This window comes from Nyctibius grandis, chromosome 4 (assembly GCF_013368605.1).
Source record: "Nyctibius grandis isolate bNycGra1 chromosome 4, bNycGra1.pri, whole genome shotgun sequence".
Classification (NCBI taxonomy): domain Eukaryota; kingdom Metazoa; phylum Chordata; class Aves; order Nyctibiiformes; family Nyctibiidae; genus Nyctibius; species Nyctibius grandis.
Window position 1 is genome coordinate 50247742 of NC_090661.1, and position 23631 is coordinate 50271372.

General features: G+C 40.8%; 1 protein-coding gene across 4 annotated transcripts in view; it reads right to left on the reverse strand.

The window, feature by feature from the left end:
- The window catches only part of SEL1L (SEL1L adaptor subunit of SYVN1 ubiquitin ligase), a 37038-nt gene extending 21382 nt beyond the window's left edge, over window positions 1–15656 (reverse strand). For all 4 annotated transcript variants that reach the window (XM_068399067.1, XM_068399066.1, XM_068399065.1 and 1 more), the window contains exons 1-6: window positions 15527–15656; window positions 8298–8335; window positions 7725–7947; window positions 3984–4151; window positions 3256–3361; window positions 1316–1478 (exon numbers count right to left, since the gene is read on the reverse strand). In XM_068399067.1, the coding sequence (XP_068255168.1) occupies window positions 1316–1478; window positions 3256–3361; window positions 3984–4151; window positions 7725–7947; window positions 8298–8335; window positions 15527–15599 (771 nt within the window). In that variant the 5' untranslated portion in view covers window positions 15600–15656. The remainder of the gene's footprint in view (window positions 1–1315; window positions 1479–3255; window positions 3362–3983; window positions 4152–7724; window positions 7948–8297; window positions 8336–15526) is intronic.
- Between the last annotated feature and the right edge of the window lie 7975 nt (window positions 15657–23631).

Sequence of the window (23631 nt, forward strand, 5' to 3'; positions counted from 1 at the left end):
CAAACACTTAGAATGCACAGAGCTGTTTGGCTGAGGTTTTTTCAAAAGTTATTTTTATTCTTAAAATTTACATAATTACTGCTCTATCTATAACACCTGTTACAGCTGTGTGGCTCAGAGTAGAAACTAGTAGCACAGAAGATTACAGTATATATAGAAAGGCGTCCATATTTCACAGTGCTCTAAAGACTATTCTAGGCAATTCTGAAAGCACGCCAAAAAAAAAAAAAAAAAAATCACCCCATGCAGACAGTATTGAATTTAGACCAATAAAAGTCCAGGTCTTCATTGAGATATAAAGTCTCTAGAGAAAACATGTTCCTCCTTTCTATTGTAAATCAGCACTCCAGAATTAGAGAGGGAATGGGAGGACTCTTGGTAGCCAAAGAGTTAAAAGAAACTGGATAATGCCTAAAGAAGCTGACACTTCCAAAACAAGAAAGAGAGAACTAAACAATAAGTATATGCAGATATTGAGACATTAAAATTGATAACACCCGCATTTTATGACATTACATGTGAACAATTACATATGAACAATTCTATACTGTTCAAACGTATATGGACAAAGCGAGTCCCATTCCACTAAACAGCTTTCAAGATTCCTAGGAGTTTATAACTTCCTAGATTATAAACTTGTGTATGTATATCTACCTATCTCAAAGATAAAACTGCAGATGAAAAGCCACAACATCCCACACAAACCACAAAAAAGAGTAACACAGAGTTTCAGAGATTTGTGGGCTGAAGTTACCTGTATCTACCCATTTTTTAACTTATACATCTAATCTAGTCAGTCATACAACAGATAAGAAATTAAATGAAAGACCACCACCATACTATACTACTGGTAGTTTAATGTTGTTTTCTTAAACTCAAAGAGAAGACCTGTTTCCATGTGTTTACCTTGAGGGTGCAGGTGTCATTTGTTACTGTGCCCTCAGTAATGTTATCAGCATGCAGAAGCCAGGTAAAGTAAAAGCATTTGGGGGACAATCTTTGAATCAAAGCAAGTCACTGGTGAAATTTAAAAAAGGTAGAGGCAATGAGTAGTCAGGATTAGGAAATGCTTAGGCAACCATTAATAAAATACATTTCCTGAATCAAAGCCTGAACCAAACATTTTACATGAAGTTTTCAAACAATTTAGAAAAGCAGTCTGTTGTCTTTTTTAATCAGGCAACAGATACCACTTACTGTTCTCATTCTATTCTGGATGTAAGAACAATCTATAGAGCCACCTTAGAATAAGTACAATCTATAAAACAATTTATAAACCTATAAAAACTTCTGTAGAATCTAAGGGCATACATACCATTTGTCCTTTAGGAGAACCTTCTTCTGTTAGTTTTTCAAATAGTTCTTTTGATGACTGGATGTTCTGCTTCAGGTAATCCCCAAACAACAAAGCATAAGACACTTTCTCCATTGCCTTGGTATGATTCATGTCAGCTGCTTTCAGAAGATATTGATATGCTCTTAAAAGAAAACAATTTCTTAGTCACCTTGAGACAAAGCAGCAGATTCCATTCATAAACCTGAAGATTCTGGGGAGGTGTTTTGTTCCTCTGTTTTAGCCTCCATTTTCTACAAATGCATCTACCTACATTCTTTTGTTCCAGCTCCGAATTGTCAGTCTATGCAACAACTCATGATTTAGCTAATAGACAAACTGGATTTTAATGTTCACTCTACTCCATACGCAAAGCAGTACCCATTTCCTCCCCTGTAAGACATATGAAAAGTTTAAGGTCAAATGATCACACTTTTGTAGCAACAATTTTAAGTCCCATACTAGGTATCCAGCAGGACCACTACCCTGACAGCTTCACAGATCATGAAAGAAAAGAGAAGCCTGAAAAAGACTATGGAGTTTCCTCGATTGGTTGAGTACAAAATCATTCCAATGAAAACACTAAGTGTTGGGTCCAAGACAACTGCATACATGATCAATTTTGTGATGAAACAGTCATGTCAACAGTGAGAAAGTTCTCTGGAAACTCCTCTTTCTATTTCAGCCTCACAACTTAGAGTAGTCCTCCAAAGTAATTTCACAGCAGCTGATTTCACAGCAATTTAAAAAACTGTAACCTTAAACATCATAACACAGTACTGTTAAGCATGCTTCAGCTTGATTTTTCATGGACCTTTGATAGCATTCCAAGATTTTTCTTTACCTTTCCTCCTTTCTATTCTCAGACTTGTTTTCTTTCTTTAGGACAGGCAGAGGCACAGTTGGTTACTCGCATAAATTCATCTTCCAAGAAAGTGTAAGGTGTTCAAGAAAACTAAGATGTAATACTATTTTACAGTTCCTACACTATTTTGTACAAAAGAGTACTAGTCACAGTCTAACAGATGCTGTGTCCCTTTGTCTTTGCCAAGGTATGATGTACAACCTCTAGCTGTGCTTCAGTTTCCCCGACCGATGAAGTAGAAATACACTCCCTTATCTCCACAAACAAGTTTCACATGGTAATAGTGCTCACATAATCATCAGCAGCCTAAAGGCACCACTTACTGATGAAGTTGTCAACATGAATACCAGCGACTTCTAAATTAACATAAGCTATTCTCAATTACAGTGGTAAGCTGACAACTATTTAATCAGTAACTGGATATATACAGGGCAGAAAGTAAACGGACCAGAATGAACAGAACACTCACTTCATCCTTTTTTTTCGTTTTGTCTACAAGCATTACCCTTTTCTCTCATACTATGTTAATTATTAGAGTTTTAACAATTTGCTAAGATTAACTTTAATACTATTTTTATAGTATATAACTTCCAAAAGTTACCAAAAACATCAGAAAGCAGGAACAAAACCAGAGCAGGACAAGAAATGCTGATTTTTCCCCACTTAATCTTTGAAATAGAATGAGAATCAGACTGTAAGAAACATTTGAAAAAGGACAATTATCTTGTATCACATTCTCATTTTTTTTCTGGGCAGTTGCCACATATATATTGTAGCTAAATAACTGCAGCACTGTCTTGCATTAAGTCAATGTTTTGACAACATCCATTCTTCAGAAATTAATCTTATACAATTTTTAGTGGATTCAGAGGAAAGCACACATAAATTTGTTTTCTAAATACCCTGAAATTACTATTTATTTTCAGTACTATCACTGCACAGTTTGATGCTAAGTCCAATGAAGTCCCAGGGCAACTCATTTAAGTTATTTTTTAGTTAAGCCAGAGTGACCAGCCATGTCATCCTTCTCTTGTGGGGGTGGAGGAGGTAGACTTACTCTTTCTTCTGAGCCTTTTTACTGCTTTCATTAAGGATTTTCATTCCAGTCTGATAAACATCCTCAGCTTCTTGCATCTGCCTTCTCTTATTAGACTGTTCTTCAGCTAAAAAAAAAAAAAAAGAGAGAGTACATTAAGAGCTCCAATTACACAGCTCAAGACTATTCTCTCAAAATTCCTATTGGTTCTAAAGGGAATACTGCCAGAAATGTTTCTGAAGAGCAATAAACAACCCAAGTGATTCAAAATGCTGTCTAGAGGAGGTGTTGGATATCTTGGTAGGCAGTTTCATCTCATATGATGTCTCTCAGGTACAAGTTTGCTGTTAAAATATTATTTTCATTCCTCCAAAGCAAGGTGTGCAAGGAAGAAAGGTTCCTCCTTCAAGAGGATGTTTCCCAGAGATGGGTTGCCTCTGTGCAACAAATCAGTGAGTATAATGGGAAACACTGTCAAACTCCTATACTCCTACAGCCTCAGAAACTAAGAGTTTTATAGATGCCTCCACTGCAAGATTTCCCAAATAGCTTTGGGAAGTGGCATTTGCATTATAATCTTTTCCCTCATGAGAACTCTGCCTTTATAATTACTTGTATATCACAGTATAAAGTGGTCATTAATATATGACTCGGACTTCTAAACTCCAAAATAAAGGGCATTAAGAGGATTGAAAACACTAGCTTAAGAAAGCATTCCTTGGACAAGAACAAGATACCAGGTTACTTACTTTCACAGAAGCCCCACTTTTGATCTTTCTTGTAATCATATGTTGTTGCACACCAAAGCCTGCCATCTTCCCTCCCATCTGCAGTGCACTCTTCATACTCCTTCTCCATAAACAAAAAGGGGAAGTGGCAAGGTTCACCATCTGCAGTACCTCCAATAGCTGTCAAAACTGAAAATACATACCCAGGAATTAGACTGCTTTCCTTTATTCCAGAAATTAACGTAATCTACTACATATAGAAAAGCACTCCTATGTTGGTTTTAATTTCTAGTGACTGCATTTAATCAAGTTATCAGCAAAATTTCTAATTTACAAAAGCCTGAAAAAGTAATTATTTTTCTAAATAGCACTTGAAAAAATATTATTTTTAATTAGGAAATGAAACAGAAGGTGTGTGGTTTCTTATACTCCTTAGTTCTAAGCAAAGAAAATATTTTTGTTTAGATTGGAGAAGACAAATCTCAGTTACATTTTTATTGCCTACCAAAATAAACAGCCCTTCCTTTCACTTCCTCTTCTCTGCACTCCCTTCCTCGTGCAAAAGACTACCCTCGAAGTACATTCCAGTGCATATATTCATTTTAGCCCCAGGGTTAGACTTAATCACGACAGAACCAATAATATCGCCAAATGTGATACTGAAAGTACTTGAGTATCAGCAGGGAGTACACTTCGAATGTACAACTGTAAGAAAAGACTTAAATGAAATCACAGAGAGTCCAGTCATTTTCTATTGTTGCATATACTTATATTCAAAACTTTATTTCACTTCACCAATATATTTAAGTTGCATTCAAAATTACGTGAAGAGCATAATTTATCATTTCTCATGCACTAGAACTTCAGAGGTTACTGATTCCAATATTGCAATATTTTTAAATAAAATCAATCTTCTATGAAGACTAAGAATTATCTTTGTTTTTTGAAAGTGAAATTATTTCAATTAGCCTTTTATAAAGGCTTTTCTCTTTCACTAAGCTAAATTCAGCAGTTCGGTACAGCTTCATTTGAAGACATTTGCAAAGTCATGCAATTGAGAATGTCAATTATACGGCGTTTTTTTCAAGTTAAGTTTCTAATTCTTGTGGTTATAGAGAAAGCTAGTTCTTTTTTCTAGGGTCTGTAATTGTAAGGCCTAGAGACCATACTAATTTAAAAATTTCATGTTGATTTTTTGAAGCATAAGGAAGTCTCCAGGATTAGTTAGCCTGTTCAAATTGCTCTTCATAATTTGATTCCTTGGCAGATGTTCCACCACAACACTCCAAGTTAATTATCCCATAACACACAAGGAAAAATGTTATTTCCAGAAATTGCATTCAGAAATAATGTGTCCAGATGCAATTAGCCTGGAATAATTTTAGACATCTGTTAACCACAGAGTAATGCACAAACTCATGCTAAGAGTACATATAACTACAACTGATGGGACCTCTTATCACTGTCATTTGAACAAACTCCAGGTCCAGGATATTAACACTACTTGAGAACTTGAAGTTTTACTTGTATTGTTTAGCACCTTGTCTCCGGTATTGAAAGCAACTGGACACAAACCATTTACACAGTGCTCTGCATGAGTTAACTGTATGCTAAAGTTATGAAATTACTCTGCCTCAGTCCTCGCCCTTGCCTTTTTTTAATTCTAAATTCAACCATAATGCTGTTTTTCCCCTCAAATAGTAACAAATACTAACCCCTAAAGCAACACAGCAATGTGGTCACAGGATAAAATGCTCACCACAGTTTTTTATCATGTACTTAAAGAATGATAAATACAAACTGAGGCAAATAATTTACTCATGGGATAAATGACTTTCTGTCAAACTGAGCGTGCAAGTAGCAATTTACCTGTTTTACTATGTATGAATAAAGTATATGGTGTTTTATCGCTATATTTTGTCCTTATTTACTTATATCACATCTCATACTTAATGCTGCAGGAAACCCAAATATACATCACTTATAAGTATTGGTTACATTACTGTAAGATTCCTACAAATAGGAAAACAAACACAGCAGGAATTGCCAGCTCTGTATAAACTCATGGGCAGTTTTCAGCAACAACTGTTAGTATGGAACTTGATTGTTGCAAAAACATGCAACACAAAAATAACTAAAAAATACCATTTTCTTTATGCACAAGACCTCCTCACTAATCAGAAGAGAGCAGGACAACATCTTTCTTAGAAGGTTAAAAGCCTTAGTAGTACTAATGCTAAGTTACTGAAGATGAAATTTTTTTCTGCTCAATATCCTGCAAAATATGCGTGGAAACTTGAAGAATATTACTTTTTTTTCCCATGCAATGTCATGACCATACACAGGAGCCAAACTGTATTTAGAAAAGCTTTAATCTCCCTTGATGCAGTCCTGTCACCAGTAGCTCATTCAAGAGATATAACATCTGTACCTGAGGTAGATTCCTGTCCTGCTCAGTTAAAAAGTTTGCCAGTAAAGCTGTCCTTTAGCAGTTTTTCTTCCTGACAGAATACAAATACTTCTCCTTCAGAATTGCTTTTCAGATAAAACCAGTAATCCTCTCATCCACATCGCTTATTTACTCCATAAGAGGTTCCAAAAATTGCTCAAGACTTAAATTTATAATTTTTGAAAGTCATTTGCAGTACTTTGACAAGTGTAGTTAAAAACCTTAGTTGCCAGGGAGCAAGCCATCTGGTTACACGTTTCTGATGCAAGATTAAAAGTATCTTAAAGTTTACTTTTGAAATAGGGTGCACTGACTAAATACAGTGCTTAGCTCACTGTTTTGTGGCAGCAAGCTATTTAGTGGATTTTATATACCTTTTTCCTGTACAACACCACACCTATGAACAGCAATACTTAATCCTATTACTGAATTTTTACAAACTGTATACTAGTTCTGCATTAATAAGAAAGGCTTATTAGAACACACTCAAAGTTAGTATATAACTGAGCTAATTTCATAACTGCTGCTTTCTTTTGACATTCGAATCTCAGTTGAGAAGATAGACAAATACTAATATTACCATGTAACTATATTTTTTCAGTAACGTTGAAGATTTACTTTGTATGGACAAGTGAAAAGGAAAAGTCTTTGCTGCACAGACTAGGGTACTCAACTGTGCCATCTAGTTATCATCTACTACTAACTGCAAGTCAAAAAATCATATTAAATTTATATTTTTATTAGTAGTAAAAGAAACACTAGAATTTCCTGGGAATTTAGGCACGAGGACATAAGGTTTTACCTTTATTTAAAAACTTACTGAAGTTTACATGCAATTTAGATGTTGCCCTAAGGTTCCCAATGCTGTCCTAGGAAGCTTGTCTTTGCATCACGATTTGTTCCTTCTCTGTCAACTGACTCTCCAGGCAAACACAACCAGCAGGCTGAAACACTGATACCATTTCCCTTCTACATACACACAGCATAGTATGAGTACTTGAGTCTTATTTGAAGAAATCAGGGCTTTCTCCAATTGATAGTTAAAGCTTCCCAAGAAGATGGAAACAACAAGAATTATGGAAAACCCTTTCAAATGCATCTAAAAATAGCCACTCATATTTCAATCACCATATATTTGAAAACTTTTTGATGTTACTTTCTAATGGAAAAGGCAGCAATTACCATTCCATTCCAGAAAGGTTAAGACACTAGTTATTTCATATGTTCAAAATTACTATTTGTGTTCGTCCACATGCCAAAGTTACTCAAATGCATCTTTCTTGACACTTGCTCAAAAGTCTGTGAGCAGTTACCTGGACTCTGTATTTCTGCTTCTTCCAAATCCTGATTTAATAGATTTGACATTTCTAGAGAGTTCAACTCTTCCAGTGAATTCTCTTTTTCCTCCTCTTGACTGTGAAAGTTCTCTTCATCCTTTGATGGAGAGTCCGATTTCCCTGATTCAAGGAAGATCTGGCCTGCCACCACTCGAGTTCCTGTGGAATGATCCTTTACCTGGTCCTCTGCTGATAAAGTCTGAAGGAAAGTAGCCACATAATTTAGAAGATTACAAACTGAACAGCAGCAGCTGGCAAGAAAACACTTTTTAAAGATATGATTAATTAACATACTAAGTTTAAACAGTAGCATCAAAAATAAGTTGAACTACTACCTCTGTCAGCTCTCACTGACTCTATCCCTTTCAATTCTTTGAAAAAATATTTTTCAAAGATATTACACAATATTAGTTTTTCTGATGCACAGAAGAAATTAATGAGACAGCAAAAGCTACAGAACAGTTTAAAACAGAAATCATAGTTCTGAGTTTCAGACCTTTGCTCTCACTCCACAAGAAAAACAGAATGACTAGAAACTTATTTCCTCACCTTTGACTCCAGTGATTCATCTTGATTTCCCTCTTCATCTAGAAGAGATGTTATAAGTCAGTAAAAAGCTTTTCCATAAGTAATTTTCTCAACAATAAAAATAAGTTTAGCTATAATATTGTACCATGGTTCTGAAATATTCCAGTGTACTATGTTGACTAATGCACTTCAGAAAGACTTTGTTAGTGTTGCCAGGATGAATCAAATGTTTCACAGATGATCCTACTCTTCCTTTAATTATGCCAACACAGCTATGTGTCCAATACTAGAAAAAAGTGTGTTTTTTTTAAAAAAAACCCAAATCAATCCTCTAGATTATTACACAGTCTGAATTGTTCCAGTCCAGCTACTTAAAAATGTATGCATCAAGTGAGAAGGGCCTATGGAACCTAAGGTTTTTAGTCACCAAATCAGCTTCAGTATAAGCAGCTTCAGTAACAACCAGAAAGTTACCTTAATACCACCCCACTTATAATTAAACACTGTTCTTTATAGAACGCCAATTAATTTTGCCTGATGAGCATATTCAAACCTTTATATAGAGGCCTCTCTTCAGAACTGAGAGAAATTAGTTTGTCTTTAAAATACTGTTCAAGAGCTGCAAGCCTTGTTTAACTGACATCTTTCTTACCTGAATGGGCTACGATAGGATATTTGATTAGAAAGATTGGAAAGAGAAGAAATGGTAAAGATGACTATTAGTCGGAGACCTAAAGGAATAGAGGTGAAAAGGAGGGATAAGATAATCAGAAAAAGCTTATTTATGACAGTTTTACCATTGTTCTATAGAATTTCGTCTTGTATTTTCTTTGTTCCTGTAACTTAAATGGGCTACTCGCTGTGCTTCAAACGACTTGGTTTTCACTATCACCTTGACTGAAAGTCTCTAAAATTATCACAGCCGAAATGTGACTGTTCCCAGTTATCACCTCATTTAGGTAAACAAAAACCCCCCACCTTTGAAAGAAGATGCTACAGGCCTCCCTCTCTCTGGTACACAACTCACTGAAACCGTAATAAAAGCTGAAAGTATAAACAGATGACTAAGCAAAGCTGCCACTAACTTCTACTACATTTAGAAATCCCTCCCTTCTCAGATTCTGGGGTGTGTAATGCCCTATAGCAGTGGTAAGGCATGGACATGCTGGAGATCTGCACTACAACTAGAAAAGGTACCTGAACTGATAGAAGTTAGTGCCCTGTACATGAGATACACCATTTAGTATGTTATGGTTAGCTATTAAAGAATACCTGCACAAATACTGAACGTCAACAAAATTCTGCAGAAGTTTACAGAACTCTGCGGACTTTCTATAAGCATTTGGCAGCAAACAAAACTTGCATACTTTTCATCCTCATGCAAGTAAAGTGTCTTACCAGAGATAAATCATCTCTGAAGTGACAAACTACAAACATAATGCTCTATCAGTTCATGTTTTGAAGACTATTACTACAACAGAGCAACTGTGGGTATTTGCAATGAAAGAGATAATCTTGCTAGCCAGATTCCAGAAAGCGATTTCCGCATTGTTATTTCAAGCATAACCTTTGATTAGAACAAGTAAGTAAAAAGATGAGGATCAACTTTAAGCTGCAACAGCATAATAAAAACCAAGAAAAAATGCTAAGACTTATAAATGAAGCTGCAACTAAGGTGACAAGAAGTCTGACAGTACAACTGAAACAAATACATAATAGTCTGTTGAGCATACTGAAGGGATATAAAGCTCAAGAAGTTTGACTGCCAACAGACACAGGATTAAAAAGCATCTAGAACAGTCGGTGTGGGTAAGCAGCTGTACCCTACAGGTCCAAAAATGAAAAAGCGTGTAGAGCCCTTCAGAAAAACTAGCGGAGGCAGCAAAGAGCACTCCAGATAAAACAGACCCTGCAAGTAGCAACCGAGACAGCATAAGAACAAACACCAACCTGCAAAAAAACACCAAGAGAGGCGTAAGAAAAAACAAGGCTAGCTGCATTTTTGGCAGAGACCACAGTGCTTGAGGAATCTAACAGATAAGGCTGGTTGTGGTAAGTCATAAGAAGTTCCACCACTTAACTTCAACACTTCAGATCACCACGTAACAGTTAAAGTATGTATGCATTTGGGATACTTGCTGGTCCTTTATATTTTGAACTATGAAACTATGAGACAAATTTGAAGTTTTCCCACACATTTCCCACAAATTACATTTTACTATCCTAAATAATTTTGATCTAAAACCAAATGTCACACCTACAACTTCAAACTCCAGAGCTTGTCAAGAGATTCAGACAGGCTTCTGGAGTGGAAAAAAAACTAAGACAGGGTTAACCTACCCAGTAACTTGTATGCTGCTATTAATATATACAAAGCACTTACACAGTACCTGTTACTGCAGTAACAAACATCATGTTATTTTTAACAGCTATACCAGCTAAGGTGTTTGCTTCTGTCTGCTTAACATCAGCCTATACGCCTGACCGCACTAGACCATTCTATCCTTTTGGCAAAGCTTTACCAGCTGATTTCAGTTTGTGGAAGGTTGACTTTACAACAAAAGACCACACAAGGTCTATCTACGCAGATATATCAAAGAAGAATTTTATTGTAACTTCAAATGCAAAAGTTTTACTAAATTGAAAGGCAAGAGACAGCTGAGCAACATAACACAGAGCTCATTAAATGTTTGCTCTTCTTCCTTGAAAGTCAATAAACCTATTTCATTTCTATTGCATCATTTAAATTCTCTCTGAAGGAACCAGCTTTGTTATTAAGCAGTTGTACTTGAATAATTGTTTTCAAAACAGTGGTTCCAAAATAGCACTAAAGCAAAACCAAAATATTAGTTTAACTGTTCTTAGCTCTGGGACTTCCTTCTAAGTTAGGCAGATGAGGTTGCAGTGATGACCGATAATGTGACTAGAGGAGGGATCACTTACAGCCTTGTTATTTCACAGAACTGCTGACTAATATGCACCCGCTACTCATGCTACTTCTACTGTCTACTTCTAAGAAAGCGCTAAGAAAACTATTCTGAAAGTGTTAACGAAAGATCTATGAAAGGTCACAGTTTGACCTAAGAACAGCTTATTAGTCAAGGCTCAACCACTGAACAAAGTCACAGATGTTATGTTTGTGCACCTGCTTCAGAGATTAAAGCTGATAGTTTAGTTTGTTTTCCCACAGTTAAATTAAAAAAAGTAACTGACTGGGTCTGTTACCAAGGCTGCCTAATTCTATAAACCCCTTCTGAAAAGGCCAATTGGAAATTAACCCTGCCATTTGTTAAACAAATTAGGGAGATGCCATTATATATTAAAAGGAAAAAGTAGGCAAAAATACTTGTGGCTTAAACGGGCAGCTGACAATATCGTGCAGAATGCTTCACTTACAAACAGTGGTGAGCTGTAGACACTGCTGGGTGCTCTCATGCCCATCTAGGACTCTAGAGAACTTCGTACAGCTAAACACTTGTTTCAACCATCCACCAACTTCATGTATAATTAAAATGAGATTTAAAATGTATTCATTTTTCCTTAATTAGAGAGACCAGTGTTCAATCAGTCTATTTAAATATAGCAAAAGTACTCTGGCAGCCTATGCTAGATGAAAAGATCCTACCATATGCTGGATAAAGATCCTACCATTTTGTGAGAATTACCATTTTCAAGAGAGCACTATGGAGAGAGGGGCAGAAACAAGAAGAGCTATGCAGTGTGATTCAGCAACAAGAATGTCATCAGCTTGAGGGAGCCCAACAGTTCCAAACTTTTGCTGTATTAGAAGAAAATCAACTGACAGCCTACAAAGCTAAAGGTCTGCCACTACCAGACGAGAAATACTATTAGGTTCAACGTTAGAATGGTCGCTCACCTTTGCGAAATAGCCAAAAATTCAGTAAGTGCAAGCAGCTGGCAATCTCCCAAAGCTCTAATGAATGCCCTAACTGATCACTGTAGTCAGTTTCCTTCCAGTTTTTAGCAAGCTGTTCAAGATTCAAACACTCTCACAACAAAGCAACTAGTAAGAGTTTGCACGCTCTACAGCAGTGATCTCCAAAGTGCGGTGTGTATACCCCAGGGGTGCGCTAGCCAACCCCCCGGGGGTGCAGGAAGAAAATACTTTTTGTACCGTTAATAAAGAAAACTTTTCTTAATACAGTGTTTATTTCACCTTTACCTCATTCTTTTTTCATTTCTGTTTTTGTGCATGTTTTATGATGTACATAATATGTTAGTACAGTACAACGTATTTGTAATTTTATAAGTCAAACATTGAAGATGCACGCTCAAGAATTTTTTTACTGAGGGGGCACATGAACAAAAAAGGTTTGGCAATGACTGCTTAAGAGCATCCATCAGAGATTTTCTGTGGTATTTTTAGTTATTTCTTTCAATGTTCTTTTTGTGCAAGTGACTAGACTTTGAAAGAGAATGCAAACCCTGTTTATCCTATTCTTGCAGGAAAAAAAGGAAATCTTAAGAAAAAAACTACCTCAGATTGCCTCTCATCAATTGTTAAATTCAGCACAGAAACAGACTCCATAGCATAGATGATATTCTTATTACATGAACCTCTAAAACATGCAGTCAGTTAGGGAAATCCTTAAGTGGCATCTATTCAGCAAGTCTAATTTCAAAGTATCCTTGGCAGCAAGTATATTGTTCCCAGCTACAATCTGTGCAGCATATTGATTTTAATGCAACTACAAGATTAAGATATATGTCACCCTTCACTGTGAATACAAATCTTTTTTTCCAGCCGCCTTGCAATTGCTGGCTAACTATTTACAAAAATTACCCTTCAGCAGTTCCTCAGTAGGAACTGAGATTCCCTATCAGGCAACAAGTTTAGGGAATGTTTTTCAGTTAGGTAAGCAAAATCAGAAGGGTCAGGGAAAGCCACTGAGCTCTGTCTTTTAAGATAATAGGTCCTGAAGTTTCCTACAAGTATATAACTGTGCTCATTTGTCCTACCAGTTAATGAGACAGTATGAAAATCTCTGCCTATCACTGAAGTTAGCCATGGAAGATGCAGGATAGTCAAAGGAAGTATCACTTCCTCTACCTCTTAGTCTGCTAACAAGGGGGAAAACCCCCAAGAATTAAATAATATTGACAATCAGAAAAAAATAAGAGAAGATTTTTTTCAATGTTCTTAATGAATGATCAACAGAAGAAGCCGAAGACCGCTGCTGCTGTGATAAGCAGGATAGCCACCTTCAGCTGGAACACACACAATTACCATTTTTTTAGCTGCTTTTGCCAATTCCCCATGGACTCCTTAATATTCTTTCCCCAGCCCCCAATGTTCAGCTTCTTCATAATCTGTATTAATATTATATCTTTAAAAAAATAGTGCCTGTTTCTTTAGGTCTGAGTTTTCTTGCATACACCTCAAGTTTTCAATAAATTGATATAAGCAAACTTTATGACTGCAGAGTTAGAGTTTAAAGCTATAATTAAAAGACTCACTACTAAAAAAAAATCCTCATTAAGAATATCTTCTGGAGTCAGGAAATGTAATACTTGAACCATTTTTACTCATCTTTTTTAAAACCCCTCCCTTCAACGTACTCACATTCCAGATGACTGCTTGCAGACCAGATACTAGGAATGAACAACTATTCAAGGAAGCATTTAACACACAGGCTCTAGGCTTGTACTAGACTCTACTAGAGAAGGCGGTACTGTTACTGCAGGAAAACAAAACATCGATGAAGTGTTTATGACTTATTTTCTTTCAGAATGATTCTTGACAAAAATTGGAGCAAGGTCTTCCTGTTACAATCTGCTGCCAAAAGCTGGACTCCGAACACCCTCTCCTATTTAACTCTGGATATTAATGAACAATTTTATCTCACAGTAGCGATTTAAGTTTGGCAACAGCTCTTAATCCTTCATGTACTGTAGCACGTGCTTTATTAGGCCTACTAATTGTATTAGCTCAATTGACTCTAAACATGGTTTTTAAAGGCTGAATTAAGCTATCAGAACTTCACAGCCACAAACGCAACTTTGTGATAGTGGAAAACAGTCAAGACAGAAGAGCTGCATGCTAGCACAGCCATAGATGCACACCTAAACAGCCCTTAATTTTGTCACCTAACTTCCACATGCACAACAGATGGTTCATCTGACACGAACGGTCTCATCTCACCTTCGCTTTTTTCTTTACGTATGCTGTTTGTGAGAAGGCATCATTCAAAGTCTGGGTACATCTCTCTGGCTTCACAGAACTTGTATATGTCTTTTCTACACCTTGGGAAGCGCCCTGCTGTCTCATAACATTACCTACAAAGTTCATGTAACTGTGCTTGATATTTAATCTGAACTCCAGTAACATAACTTTAAATTTCAACTTCCTACTACATACATGAATACGAACCCCAAACCACAGAATTTACCTCTAGAGAAAAGGTTAAGTTACTTTCCTGAAATATCATTGACAGCCTAAAAGCACATCCCCAGCAGCACTGGATAAGGCTGTCTATTAAAGGAGTGCTTTCTGGCTTTAGAAACACACCATAAATAACTGCACTGCACATTCCCCCCACCCACCCAAGGTGAAAAAAAGAATGGGGGAGGTAGAAACCCCAGGAAAGGAAGTAGATGACAACGTATGAGAAGCACACAAAACCCAAGGCACGTAACAACAAAAGCAGCAGAAAAAAAAAGTATTATAAGACATAACTCAGGCTCCAGAAGCGTTCTATATATATTTGCATGAGAAAAATTGTTCTGATAACGCTAACATCAGCGTTATCAGCTGCTCAGCGAGAAAATGCATACTAGGGGGGAAAAAAATGTCTCATTTAGGTTTTGAGCATAGCAAGCATTACAAAGTAGGCTCCTAACGAGCTTTTTAAAGGCAGGAGCCAGACTAAACAATGTCTTCACCCCATCAGGCCTACTGAACAGCCCCCGGCGAGGCACAGCCAGCAGGCACAGGGAGAGCAACGGGCCCGCCGTCCCCCGGCTCCGCCACCCCCACTACGCGCGGCCGCGCAGCTGACAGGAGCACAGCTCCTCTCCGCTCAGCCTCCTCGGCGCTCCTGCGAGGACGGAGCTGCCCCCACGCACCCCAATGCCCCAGCCAGGCCACAGGACCCCTCCCCCGCTGCTCCTGCTGCGGGCGCCCGCACCCCACGGTGGTCACAGCACGCCTCCCTCCCCCGCAGCAGGCCACGGGGGGCGAGGCCACCGCAGAGCTCAGGCCCAGCGGTGCGCGGAGCCCCTGTACTAACCAGCCGCGGCCAGCCCTCCGGCCCAGAGCGCCGCGAGGCACAGCATTAGCCCGAGGCGCGCCCGCCGCCCCATCCCGTCGGGCTCCTGACGGGCCGCCGCCGCCACCACCACCGAGGGGCTCCGCGTCCGGCTTCCCCGCCCCGCCCACCACCACCAATCCGCTGGCCGCGCTGACGACCAACTACCAATTGCCGGCTGCAGCACACGCACCCCCCGGGGAACGGCTAGCTCTACATGGCCCGCTCCGATTGGCCCAGGGGAGGTACGGCTAGACGGTCACGCCCTCTTGTTGGCCAATGGCATCGCAAAAGGAAAGCACGTGCCTCAGCGAGCGCCGGCCACGCGACCGCGCCCTTCCCAAATGGCGGCGCCGATTGGCTGGCGCGGCCGGTCCTACAACGCCCACAATGCCTTGCGAGTGCCGTGGCGTGCTGGTGACCACGGGATAGCAGGGACCCGTGGCGGGGTGGGGACTGCGCCACCCTCAGCCCCCCAGCAAACTGCGCGGGGAGCGGCGAGCGGTGGGGCTGTCCCCAGCCCGGCCGTGACGCGCCACGGCTGGCAGCCGCCCGCAGCTCCGCGCTCGGCCGCAGCGCCGTCCTTTCTATTGGAAGCCTAGAGGCCCGGCTGGGGAGCGGGGAGGCGGCCTTGCGGTGGCCGTTTGTAGTGGTGGGAAGGGCGGGGGCAGGAGGGCTGGTGGGGGCGTCTGTGGGCGGCGAGGGCCGGGCAGCGCCGACGGGTAGCGTCACTGCGGCTTTCCCGTGCCGTAACGGTGTCGTGAGGGGCGGGCAGGGGTAGCAGAGAGGCGAGGAGGGGGAAACAGTCGCTGACTGCGACTAGCAACCCTTCGTCTCGGGGAGGCATTTCCTTTCGGCCCGCTGGGGTGGGTACAAGGGCCGGGACATACAGCAGGGCCATAGCTCCAGCCTTTTACGGGGCGCCTGGAAAGGGAAGGTAAAGGTTAAGCTTAATTTACTAAGTCTTATTTTTCTTTTCTTATAATATTTTTGTCCTCTGTCAATAGGTTTCTATATCAACCTTCTTTTCCCTCTGTGGGAAACTATAGGGTTTATGGCTTTAATTTGCTTCTAAAAGCAACAGGGAGCCCTATTTCAGACAACAGAATTCCAGGCAGCTGAGCATGCTTTCTTGGTTAGGTACGTGGAAAGCAGCAGTAAATTAAACACTTGTCTAAACCAGCACAGATGAAGCACATGGAAGTCACAAAGGACGTAATTAGCTGAGCTTTCTCTTCAGAAAGGTGTTAGCTCCGGGAAGGGACTGAGGATGGTGGGACAAACCCCTTTATTTCTTGTAGGAATCACCCTTTCCGTAGGTCAGTTAAAAAGCAACAACGAGGAAGGGGAACCAGCGTCGCAACCTGTGATGGAGTGAAACGTTTCCGGGTAGTAAATGTTAGTGTGTCACAGGACTGTGCTATTACACAATGCAGTGCTGAATTATAAAATGGATTTGTCACACATTGTCTAAATAGCATTAAGCCATCTCATCCTTACAGCTCTACAGTTGTGGTCTCTGCAGGGCAAGGGCAGCCCCCAGTGGCCGTGTTTTTTCCCATGGGAGAGCACAGCAGGGTCTGTGGAACACACAGTTCCTCCCCCACACCCCGGGGCTGGCTGAGGGGCTTTCTGCCCGCTGGGACCGGGCCTGCAGGCAGGGGAGCGCCTGTGCTGCTTCAGCGAGGAGGCTGCCGAGTGGCATGTAAGCGCCTTGCACAGAAAGTAGCTCTGATTCTAATTAGGGGAATGCCAAATACTGGTCAGTTTTTTTCTAGCTATGCTACAGCTGTAACAGCCCCATCAGCTGAGACAAGGCCGAGCCGCGCTGTGCTGCGGGACCGCTGCTGTCTCAGTAGACCCCCTAAGGGGGTTTCAGTACAGCGGATCCGCGCGCTCGGATCTGGCTGAAGTTTAGCCTCTGTCTTGCTGAGCAGCGCAGCGGCACAGCCCGCCTGCTTGTGAACGCCGCTCCCCGGGGCGGAGCCGGGCCAGGCCGCCTGGCCCCGCGGTGGGGCGGTCGAGAGGAGGGTGAGCCCGCGCGGGGCCGGGCCGCTGCCGGGAGGCCCCGCCCCGCGCGGGGGGTGGTTCGCGACTGCCGCGTGCGGCAGCGGCGGCGCTCACGCGCGTGGGGCGGGACGGGAGGCGACGCGACGCGACAGGGAGGCTGTGCCCCAGCGCGAAAGGCCGGTGGTGCCGGCCTGTCGGGGCCTGGGGCCTCAGGGAGGTGCGTGGCGTGGCGGTACAGGTGTGGGGGCATCGGAGGCGCTGGGGCTGGCCGCGGGTGCGGAGGTACCGCTGCTCTGCAGCAGTGCCCGTGGTCCTCTAGCTGGAGGGTGCTGGGTGCTGGGGCGGGCAGCCCAGAGCCCCTGTGGTGTTTCCAGCTGTGGAGGTGTTCAAGACTTGAGTGAACAAATCCCTCCTCAGCCTGACCTAATCAGCCCTCCTGGGAGCAGGGGTTGGACTAGTTGACCTCCGGAGGTTGCTTCTAACCAAATTTATCCTACATCCAAAGCTGTGTATGCAGGGTTAAGTGAAATGGAGGAACAAGAGGAAAAATGTAGTGGGGGAGGGAGATTTTTTTTCTGGACTCATTAATCACCTTCCAAATAAAAAAATCAGATACTGTTGCAGACTGGGTTATTTCCAATTAATTTAGTATATGCTGTACTCTGACAGTGTGGTAAATTTATTGCTGCCTTTCCATTTATGTGTGCACCAGCCATAAAATTCCCATTACTTTTCTTAATCAGTTTTGCATTTTCTTCTATGAAGCTTTGGATGGAAGCTTAGCTATTTCTGCTGTGTTCCTCCTCTCTATTCTGTGCGAAAATGCGGTGGTCTTTTATGCACCCTCGAAGAGCCTCTTGATTTAGACTGGGAAGTAGGTTACTGCTCCAAGTGAGTGCACAAATAGTAAGGGCTGAAATTTTATCCTTTTGTTTTAGGTACCCTTAGTTTTAGTTTCTCAAAGCGTGTGGGTTTTTTTTCTTTTATTTTCTTTGTTTTATTACATGTTTTTAAAGTTTCTGGACACTTACTTCTGAGGAAACAATTACAAGGAGAATAATTGTCCTAAATCTGTGGAGTTCATAGGTGTAGGAGGGTTATGATTCTAGCAAGGCCCATATGCAAAGTAAGAGACACAATACAAATGTTAATTAAGCAACCTGAGGGAGCAAAGGTGAAAATTACAAAGCTGAATATCACCTGATCTGTGATAATCAAGTGCCCAGTCACAGGGAATGAGGGCGAGGGAAGCAGTGATGGAGAGAGGAAGGAACATTCTTCCGTTTGATGTTAGAAAATAAGTGGTTGGCATGGCTTTTGTGAGAACTCCAGTCAAGAGGAACAAGAAGGATATAGCTCTAACAACTGTCAGCCAGTCTAGACCAGTAACAAATTGTAGAGGTTAATTAGCCAACATTGTGAACTACCAGTATTTGCATAAACAGCAATGCAGATGTCCCAGTCCTGTTTCTCCTCTTCAGCTGGTAAGGGTTGAAGTTTATCAGTGAAAACATGAGCCCTTGCTCTCTTGCTTCCCAAGTACATCTGCATTCACAGATGTCTCTCAATTCAGTGTGGGCTCTGACTTATATCCATGCCTAGACCTTTGGCCCCTACCCAGTATGCAGGGCCTCTTCTACTTACCAGGTGGTCTGACTTGGTGTTCAGTGGCAACACAGATAGACACAGTGTTCTCACATGCATCCCTTGCTCTTGTATCCCTCAAATATTAGGTCACCAGCTGGTGATCGAATAGCTGCATATGGACCCTATGTTCCTTACCTGGTTATTGACTCAGACCTGGAGTCTTTCCAGATATGTCTTCTACTTCCTGTCTACTCCAGCTTAAGGTTTGCTGGCAAAGTATGTGTGTGTGTACACATGCATGCACACACACGTGCATGCAGTTAAATTGCCTAGGGAAATACAGTCTGGGTTCTCCAGCTGCTGGTGCTTACATCTATGGGCCATGTGAGCCACAGCCCCATCTCCGATTGCTGGCAGTTAGACCGCAGCAGCACGCATCCCACTCCCAGTGGTGCACGATCTCTTCCCCAGTTGCTGGAACCCAGTTCTCTGTTGTATTCTGGTCTCTCTCTTGTTGGCACCTGAATCTACAGGCCTGGTGACCTATGGTCTGTTCTCCAGCTGCTGGCAATTGGAGCTTGTAGTGCTTGCATAGGATGGAGCGAGATTACAAAGGCAAAGTCAATAATAGGATTTAATAAGAAGATAGGATACACTGTGTTGAGCAGGTGTGGGGCTCAGACAAGTGTCCTGTGTTTGTTTCTTTGCTATCCGTCCTTATCCCTCGCTTTTCTTGCCTTTGTCCCTTCCCATAAAGATCCCATAATTTTTACATAACCTCACAGTTTTTTCTATTATTCCATGGTTTTGGTGCACTCCCACAGACCCCCTCAAATATCCCACCATACTCACGAAAATCTTCATTTCCCCTCTATTCCCTGCTCACCGCCCCAGACTATGATGCCTTAGTTGTTCCTTTTAACAGCCCATCAATCAGTGGCTGAAGAGTTCTGGTCTTTGTCTACCTTATTACCTACCCATTTACATTTGTGTGTCTGTTTGCTTTATTGCTTTGTGCTTTCCTTGTTGCTTGTTATTTCTGTTACACTGAGTAGTCTTTAACCAGATGGCTTAATGAACCAGATGCTCTTACTTTCTACATACTCTTACAGTGGCATAGAGAAAAATACTCTTGTTTGTTCACGGTCCTGGAATCATTCTGCCTTTTGTATAGGTTCTGGTTTTATCTCTGCTATTGAGTTACTGCTATCCCTTGCCTTTTTTTACTGCTCATTTTCTAAAGGGAAGAGCTCCAGTTATCTTCAGTGAGATTTCCTGTAAGATTTAATGAAACCTGAGTATTACAAGCTTACCAGAGCTGTAATGTTACAGTCCCAGGGGCATGAGTTACTTGCTTGTATAGATTTCTTATGTCTCTGAATTGTGCTAAGAGCCTCAGCTCTCTGCCTAGTATGGAAACCCTCCAGCAAGGACAGTTGGTGTGCTTGCACTAAGAATGTTATCTAGTTGTCTCTGTGCTCAAGGTCCTGTCTTTAGATGGCAATGAATAGCAAACACAAATGAGTTTGCAGTGTGTTAGAGCATAACAAATGTCAGCCTACTCTAGAGGTAAAGTGTAGTGATATCAGGTTGATCTGCGTACAAGTCTGGTGAAAATGTAGTATTTATAATTTAAAAAACTTTTTAATTATTGAAGTAATGCTGTGTAAAATCAGTAGAATTCTATTGTAGCCTCTAAATTTAAGAAGCTGGACTAAATGAGGAAAATAGTTTTATTTAGAAGAAACATAGTCTGACGGTCAAGGGTCTGTAATTGGAAATTGCAAAAGATAGTCTATTCCCTTTCTGTACTGCTGCACATTCCTGTGAATTTAGGTATATTAGAGTGTCTTTGGCATGATTTCCTGAGACGTGTTTCATGAGTTGCAGCACATATGCAGAAGGAAATTGAAACTAATGCTGTCTGCAACCTAAAAATTTCATATACATTGCACTTTACTTGCACTTACGGATGTAGTGGTGTCAATTATATTAATGGCAATTTCTAGAGTAACCTGAATTACTTTAAAGTAAGAAAAGCTCAAAGGGACTGAAAGCCTTCAAGGTAAAATAGGACAAGATAACTAGCACAGCATGGAGATGGGTTCAGGGGTAAGTGGAACCTGGATGTGATGTTTTCCTTTCCAGCTTGTGAGTCCTGTTCTTGAAACTTTCTGTGCTGACTGCAGGCCCAGGACCAAAGCAAGAGCTCTGGTCAGTGATCAGGTGAGCAGGCAAAGATGAATGTAGGATATTCGTTATGGGAATAGGGTTGGGTATTAACTGGGAAGCATCCCCAGAGCTGTAATTGTGGGGGGAATGCAAAGCCAGACAAATAAGAGTGCATCTCTGAGAGCGTTGTATTTTGCTATATTGACTGTCTCCTACCCTTCTGTGAACTCTTGGGTATCTAATTTGTGTTTACATTTTGGCAACACTGTTATTTCTGGGACTTTTTCAGAGTTAGCTGGTAAGTATGGTTATTTACTATTCATAATGCTTTGCTTAGAAAATTTGAGTCATTCAGGTGGAAAAACAGAAAACAATCACAAGGTTTAAACTATCAATTGTAAATAAACAATCTTAGCACTCATGCAGGGTGTAATTTATTCAGAAAAATGAGTCAACAAACATTTGGAAATAATAAACATGCTTGGGGGAGTCTTTTTTCTGAGCTTATTTGGGAATAGGAAATGGTAAAAACTGATCAGCTATATGTATTTAGAAACACGTATGTAGAAATAATGTACATCTAAAAGAACCTAAGACTTGAAAGAGTAAGAGGTCAGTATTCAGGATAGATGTCAGCCCACCCAAGATTGTTTGAAGCCTCTCATCAGAGAACTAACTCAGACCGCAAAAAATGGGAATAGTAGAAGGTTGGCACTGAGGTGTATGAGTTGAGCTCTGCTCCTCAGGAATGGAATAGCAGCACAAGTTTTGCCAAGGGATATTCGGAAGAGTTTGGAGGAGGACTTCCGCATTGCAGGATTAGACTGTTGTTGTGCCTTGATTTTGTAGCTGCCATGAGGGAGGTGGTGTCAGTAGTTGTGTGCCCATCAGGCAGAGTGGACTTTGAAGAAGGCAAGATGAAAGTCATTGGTTGCTGGCTAGATATACAGCCGTATTTCATTGCTTCCAGCAAAACCTGCACCGGTTTTACCTTGCCACCAGATGATACTGTCACAGTGATTCGCACAAAGTTTTTCCTGCCATCACTTTCATTGTCTTCCTCTCTCATGTTAGGCCCCTAATGCAGTAACAAGCCAGCCTACTTACAGTTTTCAGACATGATTCTGGAGGTAAAAGCGTGTGGTAGGGAGCAGGGGAGTAAAATCAGACAGAACATTGTGCTTTTTATCTTTGTTTTGGCTGTGAAAATCAATGTTCAGTTTACTAAAAGCCATTAAAAAGGCATTTCTCTGATCAAACATCTGAGACTTGAAGGAAAGCTGGACTCCTGTCCTGCGGCGAAATGGTTTAGTGATCAGATGTCTACTGAGAGAATAATGGAAGAATATAAAACCTATTTTATTTTAAATGTATTTGCTTTGGTGAAAAGGCTGTTTTCTCTAATGGTTTAGCTGTTCCTGTTTATGGTTTAACTGTAGTTACAGGTGTAAGCTGCAATGCGAGAGTCATGCGTGTAGCGTGTGAGTGAACTGTGGTTGAGTTTATACTGAATTTGACGTTCATGAATTCATATAATCTAATACAGGGCTAAGTGACTTCATTTTCACTGCGTGCTGCTCATATGCTTGAGAGACAATTTTACATACTTTTCAACCAAAAAAGTCTCATGGGAGAGAAATAGAAGGCTCAAGGACAAAAGAGAAATCAGTAATTGAACAGGGAGATGAATAAAGGAAACAGAGAGGAAAATGAGAGCAATAATAAAAGTGTTTGGGAAGAGAATGTGGTTGAGGAATGATTGCAAGAGCTGGAACAACGTGTGGGGAGATCACTGTAAAAAACACTTATAGGAGAGACTCCAGTGTGGAGGGAAAGTTAATGGAAACTTCTTTTTCCCATGAGTTTTTGTGACAAAGTATGAAGAAGGTTGTAAAGAGCAGGTCTGTTGTTGGTGATTAAACGTGATGACCTGGATCTGGTCTTCACCATAAACAGTACACACTTCTCTGATCACACAAAGCTGGAAATGACCAAGAGAAGCTCTGTTTCTGATACTTTGTTCCTTTGGCGTTTTGTGCAAGCCATTGCTGAGGACAGATATTGATGGCAGTGAACAGTTGATCTTGCACAGTATGATTCTCGGTATATTAATATATTCTCAGTGGGTTAGTCTGTTCCAGATGATTCTCCTTGACAGGTAAAAATTCTAATGCTGTAGAGCCATGTGCACCTAAAGTTGGACAAATACATCAAAATAAATAGTGATGTATGAGATCCAAGGTGTGAGTGTCAAATCAGGAAGCACAGCCTGCTCATGATTTCTGTCCTTAACTTAAAGTTTTTTAATTGCTATTAGT